Below are 14546 nucleotides of genomic sequence, written 5' to 3'. Positions count from 1 at the left end.
ATCGACTGGTGCTTTGTTTGGAACGGCTACCAAGCTAAGCAAGCAAATGAACAGCTTATGACATGTGGCATCCCAGGCAGACCATGGATGAAGCTTAAAGTACACTGCATCACTCTGTCAGGAACTGATTATCTTTTCACAGTCGACCATTTGTTGTAACTATTGGGAGGTGGACCAACTGATGTCAACGACTGCCAGTGAGATTATAGAATGCCTTAAAGCACACTTCAGTCACTGACATTTCAGACATGGTGATGAGTGACAAGGGCCCTCAATACATGAGTGAAGAATTCAGCTGCTTCACAAAGGATTGGGAAATTCAACACCATACATCATTTGTAGACGATCCCAGTCAAATGCAGAGACTGAAGTGGTGGTGCAGATTGCCAAAGGGACCATAAAGAAATCATGAACACCTAACACAGACTTGGACAAGGTGGTCTTTGAATTGAGAAATATACCTGTTGCAAGTGTGGAAACTAGTCTAATGTCACACACCACCAAACCACCATTCCAGTAGAGGAATATACTGAAGCCAGGAGTAGTGAGAGGTTGAGGTACAAAGTCACAGTGAAACAACAGAAAGCCAAATTTCACCTTGGTCAAGCTGCCAAATTATTGCCAGAACTGAGCATTGGAGAGCAGTTCAGAGAAGATTCTCTCGGTTGATACAAGGTATGGAAGGACTGTCTTATGAGGAGAGGTTAAAGAGGTTGGGCTTAAACTCATTGAAGTTTAGAAGAATGAGAGGCAACCTTATTGAAAGATACAAGATTCTTAGAGGACTTAATAAGGTAAATGCAGGGAGGTTGTTTCTCCTTGTGGGAGAGTTCATGGCCAGAGGGCATAATCTCAGGATAAGAGGCCTCACATTTCAGACAGAGATGAAGAGGAAGTTCTTTTCTCACAGAATAGTCAATCTGTGCAATTCTTTACCATGCCGGGCTGGGTCATTAAGTATATTCAAGGCTGACATAGACAGATTTTTAATCAGGAAGAGAATCAAGGTTGTGGAGAAAAGGCAGGAAAATGGAATTGAGGATTATCCAATCAGCCACTGAATGGCAGAGTAGACTTGATGGGCTGAATAGACTGTTTCTCCTACATCTTTTGGTTTAACGGGTTCTGTGTAGAGCAGTTTTCACCTCAAGCATGCATAATGAATATGAACGCCCATATACATATCATTACAACCTCAGACATTTACATACACTAGAGAAGCTGTGCTATCACTACAGGTTGTGGATCAAGAAGCATTAACTCACCACATGCATGGAATATTGAATGACCATCAGTATCAGAGGCCTACTGTTTCCCAGCATCAAAAATGGATCAGTAAGAGCAGTTACCTCGGACCAGTATTCATTGGAGGAGCAATACTTCTCAAAGAAAAAGCATCACCCTCAGCATGAGCAGATAACAGAGGAACAACTAATGACAGCACACACACATACCATTTGGACACCTACACAATGTAAAGACTGCAGCATATTTCTGCATGTGCAGAGACTAACAAAAGTAGAAGATTCAAGAATTAACACAGTTTTTTTTGTGACTATGTACATTGGATTAAATTGTATAATTTGTAATTACAAATGATTGTGTGTACAATTTTATTGTTATGAAATGGGGAATGCTTGGAGAAATGTACTGACTGGTCACATGCCTATGGCAAGTCATTTTCTTTCACTATAAATATCTTCGTGGGCAGCTGGTGGCAGCCATTCAGCACACATCACTTGTAACAATAATAGTGTTTACAGCAACAGCAACTTGTATTTATATGACATCTTTAATGTAATAAAACCTCCTAAGATGCTTAGTCGGGGGAAAAAAGGAATCATTTTTTATAAAATTTAATTCCTGAAGAGCAATTTTAAGTTACATTTAAAGAAGTAAATTACAGAAAAGGAAAGTTGTCAAAAATGACAATAAAGTGCACTTGTAAGTACCAATTTCAGGAGTTTGCTTTTACCAATGATAATTGTTACTGTCTGGGAACCACCCTGTGAGATCAGGTATTGGGAGATTAGAGACACAATCCCCACAATTTCCCAGTGTATGATTTACATGTGTAAAACCTTCCCTTGTGCTATATCTATATTTGTGCTCACGACACGTATACACTAACAATGTATTGTCCAAACATCAAATATACTGACGAGTTTGAGAGGGACTGTACCTGAACGGATTAATACATGGACTGACTCTGCTTCAGACACGGAAGTAGGAGGTTAGTAAAGTTCTGTTATTGTTTTGTGGTTTGTGATGTGTCAGTGCTGGTTAATTGCTCCTGTTTCATGTGTTGCTGTCGAGTCTGAGGGTGACTGTGCTTTGTAGATCTCTGGGAGGAAGTCCCCCAGGTTTCCTGGCATTTTCCCACTTTTTAGTGGCGGTTACTCTTGTGTGTTTCCATAATTTTGTAATAAATCCAGACCTCTTCATCAGTTCCCAGTACTTTAACTGTGTAGATGGTTACGATAAGAACTGCCACTAACACCGGAACATTTCTTAACTATTTCTCCATCAAGTGAGAAAATGAAGTGCTTGTGAGTTAAGCTAATGGTTTTTTGACTGTAATATGTTTCACTCACAACCAGTATACCCAGAGGACAGCATTTAAACATTGCAAGTCCTGTCATATTATGTCGTCTTATTTCAAATTAGGGTTAAAATAGACAGTTATGTGTCTCCTTGGAAACTGTGTACAGTGTGAACCCATCACTGATACTTGCTAAGAAAGCTACTGTATTCGTTGGCAAACCAGCCCATGCGTCATAATTTAAAAGCAGATGTTGCATTTGTGACCAGCATTTGTGTACGTTCAGACATTGAGGCTATGTAGAATATGAGCTGTTTCAATGCTGGACTTCATTTGTTGACCCAGCAGAAAGTTCCGACTGGAGTTAAATTCTATGTTCATTTCAAAATGCATTAGGTGTAAAATATATAACATTTAATGAATAATAAGTCAGTCCACCATAACAAGCCAAGAAAATGGAGGGCTAGAATCATGTGTAGTCAATTTCAGCTTCACTTAATTCATTTGCTGACCTTACAGTTATACCAGTCAGTACAGGTGTAATGTGTTTCACAGTCTTATCAAAACTGTTACATTTTGAATACCTCTATCAGATTGCCTATAATTTAAAATAGTCCTAGTCTTTCATCATTAATTAAAGATTATTATTTATACTAATTTAATCAGTTGTACAATTTATCTGATGTGGACTGTTTCTGCACCAGTAAACATGGAGGGAATTCTACATATTTTCAAGGGCCTTGTCTTAAGGGAAGGTGGTAGAGAAGTGGTAATATCTCTGGACTAGTAATTCAGAACCTCACGCCAGTATTCTGGGGACATGGATTTGAATCCCACTGTGACCGATGGTGAAATTTGAGTTCAATAAAAAGCTTGTCTAATGATGACCATGTAACCATTGTTGATTGTCATTTAAAAGCCAAACCCATCTGACTAATGCCCTTTCGGAAAGGAAATCTGCCATCCTTACCCAGTCTGACCTAGATAAGACTCCAGACCCAAAGTAACATGATAGACTCTTATATGCGGGTAGGGATGGGCAAAATATGCTGGCCTAGCCATCAATGCCGACATCCCATGAATAATTTTAAAAAATTATTATTGACCATAACTGCAACAATTGAACTCTATCATCTCGAATCTGACAGGAAGTACCTCACTCATGTGGAATATGATTCCAGAATTGGCTTACATTTAGGAGGCGAAGGGTAATCGTGGAGGGTTGTTTTTGTGATTGGAAGCATGTGACCAGCAGTGTACCACAGGGATAGATGCTGGTACCCTTGTTTTTTATGTACATTAACGATTTTGTGTATAGAAGGTAAAATTAGTAAGTTTGCAGATGACACAAAAATTGGTGGTCGTGTTGATAGTGAGGAGGATGGTTTCAGGCTACAGTCTGACATTGATCAGCTGGTAAATTGGGCAGAGCAATGGTGGTTGGAATTTAATCCTACTGAGTGCGAGGTGATGCATTTTTGGAGGCCTAATAACGGAAGGATATTGACAATGAACATTTGGCTCACGGGGTACTGAGGAACAAAAGGACTTGGCGTACAAGTCCATAGAACCCTGAACGTATCAGCACAGGTGGGCAGGGTGGTCAAGAAGGTATATGGGATGCTTCCCTTTAGTAGTCAGGGCATAGAATATAGTAAAAGGAATTTTTGTTATAACTTTTATATAACATTATTTAGGCCACAGATGGAATACTGCGTGCAGTTCTCGTTGCCACACTATCAGGAGGACGTGTTTACACTGGAGAGGGTGCAGAGAAGATTAACTAGGATTTCGGCTGGGATAAAAAGTGTCAGTTATGAGGAGAGACTGGTTAGACTGAGTTTGTTTTCCATGGAGCAAAGGAGGCTAAGGGGGTATCTGATTGTGTATACCTCTCATATTTTTGTATACTTCAGAGTAGATGGTGAGAATCTCTTCCCTGTGTCAAAGACCAGAGGGCATAAGTTTAAGGCGAGGAGCAAGCGGTTTAGAGGAGATCTGAGCAAATATTCTTTCACCCAGGGAGTGGTGGTCAGAGAGAGCATGCTGCCTGAGAGGGTGGTGGAGACTGGTAATCTCACCACATTTAAGAAACATCTGGATGAATACTTAAAATGCTGGGACTTTGTAGGCTATGGGCCAAGTGCAGGTCATTAGGATTAGTGTAGTTTGGTATTTGTTGGTTGGCATAGACATGGTGGGTGGAAGGATCTGTTTCTGTTCTGTACGACTCTACAAATCAAGTACATTTAGTGCGTTAGAAAAGATGTTGTAAAGGTGAATTGAGCAAGAACCTTATAATGAAAAGTTAAATACAATTGAATTGTTAGAAATCTTTGATTGAAATCTTCCTTTTTAGATGAAAAAGCACAGAAGTGGTCTGTGGAAGTAGAGAGTTTTTATGATGTTGTTTTCTTCGAGCCAATTGAAGGTGAGCTGACGGTTAGCATTCCATCTTTACGAACACAACGAACTTACAAAATAGTTCTTGCAAACAAAGAAGACAGCAGAAGTAAAGTCAAATTGGACATTAATCAGGTGAGGAATATTATACTGTAATTATTTAACTCAGCTAAGTGAATCTTTCTGTTACATTTATAACCTTCACTATTGATGTCTCTGGGTAATTATAGGAAGGCAGAAGTCAGAAATTGCTAAAATAAAAACAAGATGCTAGAGAACCTAAACAGTTGAGTCTGGCAGCATCTCTGGAGAAAGAAATAAAGTAAACATTTCAAGTGCAAGACGGTCTCCTCTATGTTGGCAAGACCCAACACAGTCTGGGTAATTGCTGTACAGAACACCACCTCTCTGTGCGTGTGAAAAAACCCTGACCTTCCAGTGGCTTGCCATTTCCATACACCATCTCACTCTCATGCTAACATTTCTGTCTTAGATCTGTTGCAGTGGCCCAGTGAAGTTCAATGATTGCTCTAAGAACAGGATTCCATTTTTCACTTAAGCACGTTACAGCCTTCAGCACTGAACATTTACTTTAACAAAAGCATTGTGCTGGAGAAACTCAGCAGGTCTGGCAGCATCTGTAGAGAGAAAACAGTTAACACTTCACATCCAGTGACCATTCTCTACAAATGCTGCCAAACCTGCTGAGTTTCTCCAGCAATTTCTGTTGTTGTTTGTTTCAAATGTCTATATTTATCCAGTTACCAAATCAGCTTTCATGGTTGACTAATCCTTGATCCAGGATATCTAGCCTTAACTGCAAAACTTATTAAAAATTGAAACAAAAGCAGAAGGTTGAATATTTTCAGACAATTCAGCTATATTTCTTAGTCTTTGGATTAATAACTTCCTTTTAAAGTCTACTACAGGAGACTGAAATGAGCCCTACCATAGAGGCTGTAACATTGCACATGTGGCAGTGTTGCCTCCTTTTCATCCACAACTTGCAGCTGAGTCCAGTGCTTTCCATATCTACTGGTTAGTTCAATAATTTGGTCATTAGGTCTGGGATACTGGCACTTCTGATCTCACTATGACCAGTGAATGGTCATGTACAGGTGTGGAGGCTGGTACTCAATATAATAATGGTTGTTCCATGTGTCACCTGATGGGTTTTGAGATGCAGCAGTGATCTGGAATCCGTTTACATTGATCTGCAGAAAAACACAAAGGTACATTTACTGCAGAGTATGACATTCTATGACATGGTTCATTGTGTCTGTAGTACGTACTTACCAAATGATCCCAAATTGCTCTTCTCCTAGCCACGATTTTACTTTCTGGAAGAAAGGGTTAACAGATTTAAGCTGCAGTTCCACTTCAAAAAATTGCAGATCAATAATTTAACATGTTTTAATTTTTGTGTGCTGTCAAATCTTCAGCTTCCAGTGATCACATCTTTGCTGATCTGTAATTGGCTATTGATAAAACCTTTTGACTTAGAATCATAGAATCCCTACAGTGTGAAAGCAGGCAATTCGGCCATCCGGGTCCACACCACACCTTCGAAGATCATCCCACCCAGACCCACCTCCCTACATTGTCCCTGTAACCCTGCATTCCCTATGGCCCTGCATTCCCTATGGCTAATCCACCTAGCCTGCACAACCCTGAATGCTGTGGGCAACTTAGCATGGCCAGTCCACCTAACCTGCACATCTTTGGACCGTGGGAGGAAACTAGAGCAGCTGGAGGAAATCCACACAGACACAGGGAGAATGTGTAAACTCCACACCAACAGTCGCCCAAGGCTAGAAACCAACTCGGGTATCTGGTGGTGTGAGGCAGCATTGCTATCCACTGAACCACCGTGCCGCCCCAAACTTGACTTGATCTTCTATCTTTGATCTGCCATGTTTTGCAGTTTTTAAGAAGAGTAACCTGGCCAAGTAGAACCTTCTGCAATTGGAGTTTTGTAGGGAATAATTTCAACCTCTGAAGCGCTCCAAAATCAACAGGCATTCATCTGGAGAGGTGTGGAAGAGAAGGGTGGAGGTTTTCTGCTAGACTATTCATATGTGTCCAATTTCTCATATTGTTCTGATAGTGAGACAACCTTAGGTAACAAATGATGTTGTAACAATTTTTTAGTCTTAGATGTAAATAATAAGTTACTGAATTTCCCCACAGTCATGGATCACTCAGTGTGTGTAATGATTTCTTTATTGAAGATGAATTTTCATCTTCATTACTCCCTCATGATAGGAGCATGTATACTACAATTGTTCTTCATTTAAAGTTCCAGTTGGATACGGAGAAAATATTTTCCCTTATTGGGGAAAGTTCAATACTAGGGGCCATAAATATAAATTAATCACAGAGCAATCCATTTGAGAATTCAGAAAAAACCTCTTTACCCAGAGAATGATGAGAATATAGAACTTGCTACCACAGGGAATGGATCGGATGAAAAACATTAATCATTTAAGAAGAAACTAAGTAAGAACCTGACAGGGAAAGGAATAGAAGGCTATGTTAATAGGGTGAGAGAGAGAATGGTGGGAAGAAGCTCTTGTAGACCACAAACACAAACATATACCATTTGGGTTATGAGTCAGAGAGGTCCATAGCACAGAAAAAGGCTCTTCGGAACATCAAACCTGCACTGGTCAAAAACAACCACCTAGCTATTCTATTCCCATTTTCCAGTACATGACCATAGCCTGCATGCTTTGCCTTTGACATACAGTACTCTGAGATGCAAATCAGGCTCACAATCTGTCTTGTGTTCTTGAAACTCTGTACAAAGAGAACTTGAAATTAACATTTAGTTCATCATTCCATTTGTTCATTATTGGTGAACTATTTGTTTCATTGCAATTATTGTAAGTTTTAGAAATATGTTGTGGATTGATCTTCACAAAGGACATGTGCACAAACATGAGAAGCAGCATACTATTTGTTGGAACTTTATTTTCCAGGATACTTCTGTTGATCTTTGGTGGCCCATTGGTTATGGTAATCAGACTGGTTACAACATGACTGTTACTTTCACAATCAGCAGGAAATACCACATTGAAAAGTCTATTATGGTCAGTCATTCTCAATTATCTGTTTAAATGCTTATTTAAAAATCCACATTATCAACTGGATGACAAATTATGGAAGGTTGACAACTTTTAATTAGTGTAGTTCTTTTTCCCCAAGTTAAGGATGGGTGAAACAATTTTAAAATGTCATACTTTTGGTCAGTAATTTAAAAGAATGTCTTCCTTTTTTACTTCTTTGCCTTCAAGAAGAAAAGGAAACAATTCTCATTTCTTGTGACTTGACCTCAACGTTGTCTTACTTCAGCTGAGAAATTTAGAGTCTAAAAGTTAAACTAAGCATCTATAATTTGCTTTATACAGGATATGTTAACATTAGCCACTGTTACTGGACTAATAACACACAAGCTTGGATTGATGATCCAGAGAATTGACATTTCATCTTATCATTTGGTTCATCCTGGTGGGAATCTCATTTCGATGCTTATGATCCCAGCTGATTTTTTTTTCCTTTATTCATTCACGGGATGAGGGCATCGCTGGCCAGGCAGCATTTGTTGCCCAGAGGGCAATTAAGAGTCAACCACATTGCTGTGGGTCTGGAGTCACATGTAGGCCAGACCAGGTAAGGATGGCAGTTTCCTTCCCTAAAGGACATTACTGAACCAGATGGGTTTTTCCCTGACAATTGGCAATGGATTCATGGCCATCATTAGATTGTTAATTCCAGATATTTATTGAATTCAAATTCCACCATCTGCCGTGGTGAGATTCGAACCTGCGTCCCCGGAACATTATCTGGGTCTCTGGATTAACAGGCCAGTGATAATACCACTAGGCCATTGCCTCCCCTTTTATGTTATTACCAGACAGGAACCAACTTTGATAGATCATATTTTTTAATTATTTTGATGTTAACAAAGTAGTCTTTCGTTGAAAGAAAAGCATGATGTGCTGTAGTTTGTGCTTTAACAGTACAAAAAGGATGGAACCATATACTTGTAATTCAAAGACTTTTTTTTAAAAGTGTAACCTCATTAATCCCAAAACACTCCTTGATAAACTAAAAAGAAGTAAAACAGTTTCTTTAAAGGACCCAAAACGCTACTCGTAATATTCATATGATATTCTTGTATATAACACTTTGGGGTAGGTTTAAGTCACTTGTAACAATATCTTTTAGATTTGAACTGCTGATAACTTCTTTCTAGAGCTATCATACACTTGCTTAAATATACTCACTTTAAGTAACCTCTTCCAGGTTTTAATACAACATATCTGGTTTTAGACTAACACTAACTCCTTACTCCAAGTTGACCTAGTGAACGATACAGCTTTCCCTTCTCAGGAACACTTGGCTACACAACCATCCTATTCCAAGGACTTCACAGGACTGCCTCACTCAAAGTCAAGTAAAACTCTCACTTTCTGTCAGCTGTGAGTGTTTCCCTTCAGCTTAAAATAAAAACAAGTTCCAGAATACACTTAGCAAACTGTGAGGCCTCATTGTTTTATGATCCAGCAGGATAAATAATCTAAATAAACAAAAATCAATTAACAGTGCACAAAACCCGTTCACTTTTAAACCTGGTCTGTTTTTAAATTATGTTTTTAAAAGAAATTATTGTGGCTACAGAAAATAATACAGTTACACACGAAAAACCCAGTGGTTATTAATAAAATCCAGACAAATAAAATCCAGAACAAAGTATGTTATTGGTAATGACCACAAAACTATAGGATTGTCTTAAAAACTTAACCGGTTCACTAATGTCCTACCTGGCTAGCCTACATGTGACTCCTGACCCACAGTAATAATCACAACTGCTCTCTGCAATAACTGAGCAAACAACTCAAGTGTAGCAAAAAGGCAGCTCACAATCACCTTCTCAAGGGAAGTTAGGGATTGATAATTAATGCTGGCCTTTCCAGCAATGCCCATATCCTGTGATAATGCAGTATGCTTTACAGACAGTTCAAACATTCTGCCATTAATTGAGGAGGAGGGGCATCTGCTTCCAGCTGTCCTCTTTGTGAATCACTAGCGTATTAATCATATTCCGGTGATTCATGACTCTCATTTGAGCTCAAAGTCTCCGGAAGTTCAGATAATTTAATGAACTAGAAGTCCATGGGTATTGGGGTGCAGGATTGGCGAAATAATAGAAGAGTGTGCATTGGGATAAGGGGGACATTTTCAGGATGGCAACCTTTTAGTGCCACAGAGTTCAGGGCTGGGGTCACAAATATTTATAATATATATTAATGATTTGGATAAAGTAAGTGAATGTACTGTAGCCAAATTTACAGCTGACACAAAAACTGCTGCAAAGACATGTGGTGAGGATCACACAAAAATAGGTGGAGGGTAAGTGGTGGCAATAGACAGGTTAAGTGAAAGGGCAGAAACTTGGGAAAAAGGAAATTTATGCAGTTTGTCTGGATTAGAGGTTATGAATATCGCTTAATTGGAGAAATACTGCAGAAAGCAAAACAGCGAGATTTATGGGTCCTCATGCATTAAATCGCAAAAAGAACTAGCATCCAAGTTCAGCAGGTGATAGGGAAGGCAGTGAAATGTTGCCTTTTATTTCAAAGGGCATGGAGATAGGGAAGTCTTGTTAAGATTATACGAAGCATTAATCAGACTACCCATGTAATACTATGTTTAGTTTTGTGCCTCTTATCTAAGGAAAAAACATACTGCCATTGGAAGTAGTCCAGAGAAGGTTCACTAGGTTGACCCTGGGTATGGAGGGAAAGTTTGGAAGAGAGATTGAGTAAGTTGGGCCTGTACTCATTGGAGTTTAGAAGACTGGGAGGAGATCTTATTGAAACATACAAACTTCTTACAGGGAAGTAATAGGGTATATGTGGTGAAGTCGTTTCCCCTTGCAGTAGAGTTTAGTAGTGGAGGGCACAATCTCAGAGTAAGGGTTGTCCATTTTAGACAGAGATGAGGAGGAATTTCTTCTCTCAGAGAATGGTGAAATTGTGGAAGTCTTCACTGCGTAGAGCTGTTGTCGCTGGGTCATTGAGTATATTCAAAGCTGAGATAGACAGATTTTTAATCAGGTAGGGAATCAAGGGTTATGGAGGAAAGGCAGGAAAGTTATTGAGGATTATCAGATCAGCCGTGATCGTATTGCGGCACTGAACAGACTTGATGGGTTTACTTCAACTCCTGTGTCTTAACTCATAGGTAGATAAACATTAATTTTGGAATCATAATTCATAAAAAAAATTGGTAATTTTATTCCACTTTTCCTGACAGTTTAAGTATTTTGTAATCTCATGTTTTCAGTAGGTCTATTTCAGAACAGTGGAGCTGATACAAGAACCAGTACCAGGGTCTCCTGGACTAAGCTTTTATTTTCGGATAAATGGGCTCCCGATATTTCTCAAGGGTTCAAACTGGATTCCTGCAGATGCCTTTCTGGACAGAGTGACATTTGATGTGTAAGTTTTAAAAATTTCATGATTAACTGTAGCGACTGCCTAATTTGTGTTCATACATTAGTACATAAATAATTAAATCTGGCAATTAAAGGCCATAAAATAAACTTCATTTACCTTATATAACACAGTGTAGAGCTGGAGGAACAGAGCAGGCAGACAGCATCAGAGGTTTAGGAAAGTTGACGTTTTGGGTCGGGACCCTTCTTCAGAAATGAGGCAGGGGGAAGGGAGCTCTGAAATATGCTGAATTAGAGTTATGAAAGTTTTGTCCCCACATGGAATAGACTGCATTGTTGTGGCTTGATTTACTTAGCCTCAGTCCTCCTAACTACCACAATTCTATTCATTACAATGACAGAACTTTGCTTGCTTTTAGTTTGCCATTATGGAAAGGAAGATAAAGCCTTGTACTGATTACTAGGATAGCGCAAAAGAACATAGAACTGTTCAGCACAGGAACAGGCCCTTCAGCCCACGATGTTGTGCCGAACATGACGCAAATTAAACTAATCCCTTCTGCCTGCCCTTGATCCATATCCCTCCATTCCTTGCCTATTCATGTGCTTATCTAAAAGTCTCTTAATGCCCCTATCATATCTGCCTCCACCCCAAGCTCTGGCAACACGTTCCACACTCCTACCACTCTCTGTGTAAAAAAATTGCCCCTCCCATCTCCTTTGAACCTTCCCCCTCTCACCTTAAATGCATGCCCCCTAGTATTAGACATTTCAGCTCTGGGAAAAAGATTCAGACTGCCAACCCTATCTATGCATCTCATAATTTTATAGACTGCTATCAAGTCTCCCCTCAGCCTCCGCTGCTCCAGAGAAAACAACCTGAGTTTTTCCAGCCTTTCCTTATAGTTCGTGCCCTCTAATCCAGACAGCATCCTGGTAAACCTCTTCTGCACCCTTTCCAAAGCCTCCCCATCCTTCCTGTAATGTAGCGACCAGAATTGAGCACAGTACTCTTAAATGTGGCCTAACCAAAATCTTATAAAGCTGCAACATGACATCCTGGCTCTTGTACTCAGTTCCCCAACCAATAAAGGCAAGCATGCCATACGCCTTCTTCAGCAGCCTATCTACTTGCATGGCCACTTTCAGGAAGCTATGGACTTGAACCGCAAGATTCCTCTGGACATCAATGCTGTTCACGGTCCTGCCATCAACTGTATACTTTTCCTTAATAGTGTGCAATGTTGTGTTAGAAAAGATTTGAGATAGAAAATCAGAGCTTTAATGGAATCCTGTTCTGTCAATGTGTGTCAGTGATGGAAGGAGTGAATGTTGAAGATGTTAGGTAGGGTGACAATCAGGTGAGTTGTTCTGCCCTGAAAGGTGTCAATCTTCTCGAGTGTTAAGCAACTTAGTCCTGACTTATGCCTTGTAGCTGGTAGACAGCCTGTGAGGAGTCAGGAGGTGAGTTAGTAGCAGCAGTACTCCCGGCTTCTAACGTGTTCTTGCAGCTACAGTATTTATATGGCTGGTCCACTTCAATCTCTTATCAGTGGTAACCCTTGGGATGTTGATAGTAGAGAATTCGGTGCTAATAATGCCATTGAATGTCAAAGGGCAACAGTTGGATTCTGTCTTTTTGGAGGTGATCGTTGATTACCATTAGTGTGGTGCAAATGTTATTTTCCGCATATCAGCCAAATCTGGAATATTGACTAGGGCTTGCTATATATGGTCGTGGACTACTTTATGAACAGCTTTCCTGAACTGCACAATCCATGTTTGGCTGTTAATTATACACGGCACGTTAGGTGGGATACTATATTTTTACATAAATCAAGAGAAGATTTCAACACACACTCTGACAAGTTATTTGGATCTGTACAGAGTAAAGTGTTAAGTTTCATAATCCTGAGTGCTGAAAATGAGGAACTTCTTTAATAGTTCAGCAAGAAAAATGATTAAAGTTTGGCATGATCTGGTGATATTAACACATCTATGCTCAAGATGTTAACCAAATGTAGTTCTTGAGTTCCTCTCCTCTTACCTGCTGTGGATATTGAAGTGCTGTCAGTGACATTCGAGAAGTTTGCCACAGATGAGACCTTATCGTCACCAGTGCCGGAAAATTTTCCTGTTTGAGCATCACGATGATTGATGTTAAAACTTTGAAACCAGGCAGTAATGTTTGATTATGTGGAAATCAGAATGTGCATAGCTACTTCAGTTATGCACCATCATTTATGGCACACTGCTTACTGTTTACTAACATTTTTTTTTGCATAACTTACAGATTGGAAAACTTGTTGCAGTCAGCTGTTGATGCTAATATGAATGCATTAAGAGTCTGGGGAGGAGGAGTGTATGAGCAAGATGAATTTTATAATCTGTGTGATAGACTGGGCATTATGGTAAGAAATTTAAAAAGCAGAAAGCTGATGGGTTTTATTAACATGTCAGAAAGCACCAATCCTTAAAATCTTTGTCAAAATCTCCATGCAGCAACTCATAAAAATCATACAGCATAGAAGGAAATCATTCAGCCCATCATTCCTATGCTAGCTCTTCTGAAAGAGCTGTCCAGTTAATCTCAGTGCCCTGCTCTTCCTCATTGGCATGCAAATATTCCCTTTTCAAAAACTGATCCATCTGCTTCCACTTCCCATTCAGGCATTCTGAATTTATAATATTCTGCTGCTTAAAAGAAAAAATTCTCCGCCTCAGCCACTAAGGTTTTTACCAGTTACTTAAAATCAGCAGTTCTTGATATAGTGTTTTGAGAGCATTATGGTGAAAACTGTCATTCCACCACAACATTGTCAGTATCTGAATTGAATGAAACACGATTGGTAAGACAATGGTGTGTATTAATCCTGTCACTTTTTTGATGAGCATTATATAGGAATTACATCACTGTTTGGTGTTTGTCTTCTACTCAGGCAGATGTAACAAGCCCAGTGTCTGCCCATGCCTCATATCCTTTGACTCCCCTGAATTTGTTTTTAACTGTCAATTTAATCTCAAATACAGACCCAGTCTCTGCTTGTTCCAGAGATAGTAGGAACTGCCGATGCTGGAGAATCTGAGGTAACACGGTGTAGAGCTGGATGAACACAGCAGGCCAAGCAGCATCAGAGA

The 14546-nt window shown here is 39.6% G+C and overlaps 1 protein-coding gene across 2 annotated transcripts in view; it reads left to right on the top strand.

The window, feature by feature from the left end:
* manba (mannosidase, beta A, lysosomal) overlaps window positions 1–14546 on the top strand; it is a 92135-nt gene that overhangs the window by 45635 nt on the left and 31954 nt on the right. For both annotated transcript variants that reach the window (XM_048596390.1, XM_048596385.1), the window contains exons 6-9: window positions 4902–5080; window positions 7927–8037; window positions 11300–11451; window positions 13702–13819. In XM_048596390.1, coding sequence (XP_048452347.1) covers window positions 4902–5080; window positions 7927–8037; window positions 11300–11451; window positions 13702–13819 — 560 coding nt within the window. The remainder of the gene's footprint in view (window positions 1–4901; window positions 5081–7926; window positions 8038–11299; window positions 11452–13701; window positions 13820–14546) is intronic.

Source organism: Rhincodon typus, chromosome 1, assembly GCF_021869965.1.
Source record: "Rhincodon typus isolate 14 chromosome 1, sRhiTyp1.1, whole genome shotgun sequence".
Lineage (NCBI taxonomy): Eukaryota > Metazoa > Chordata > Chondrichthyes > Orectolobiformes > Rhincodontidae > Rhincodon > Rhincodon typus.
The sequence above is the reverse complement of the archived record's forward strand: the minus strand, read 5'-3'. Positions and strand labels throughout refer to the sequence as shown.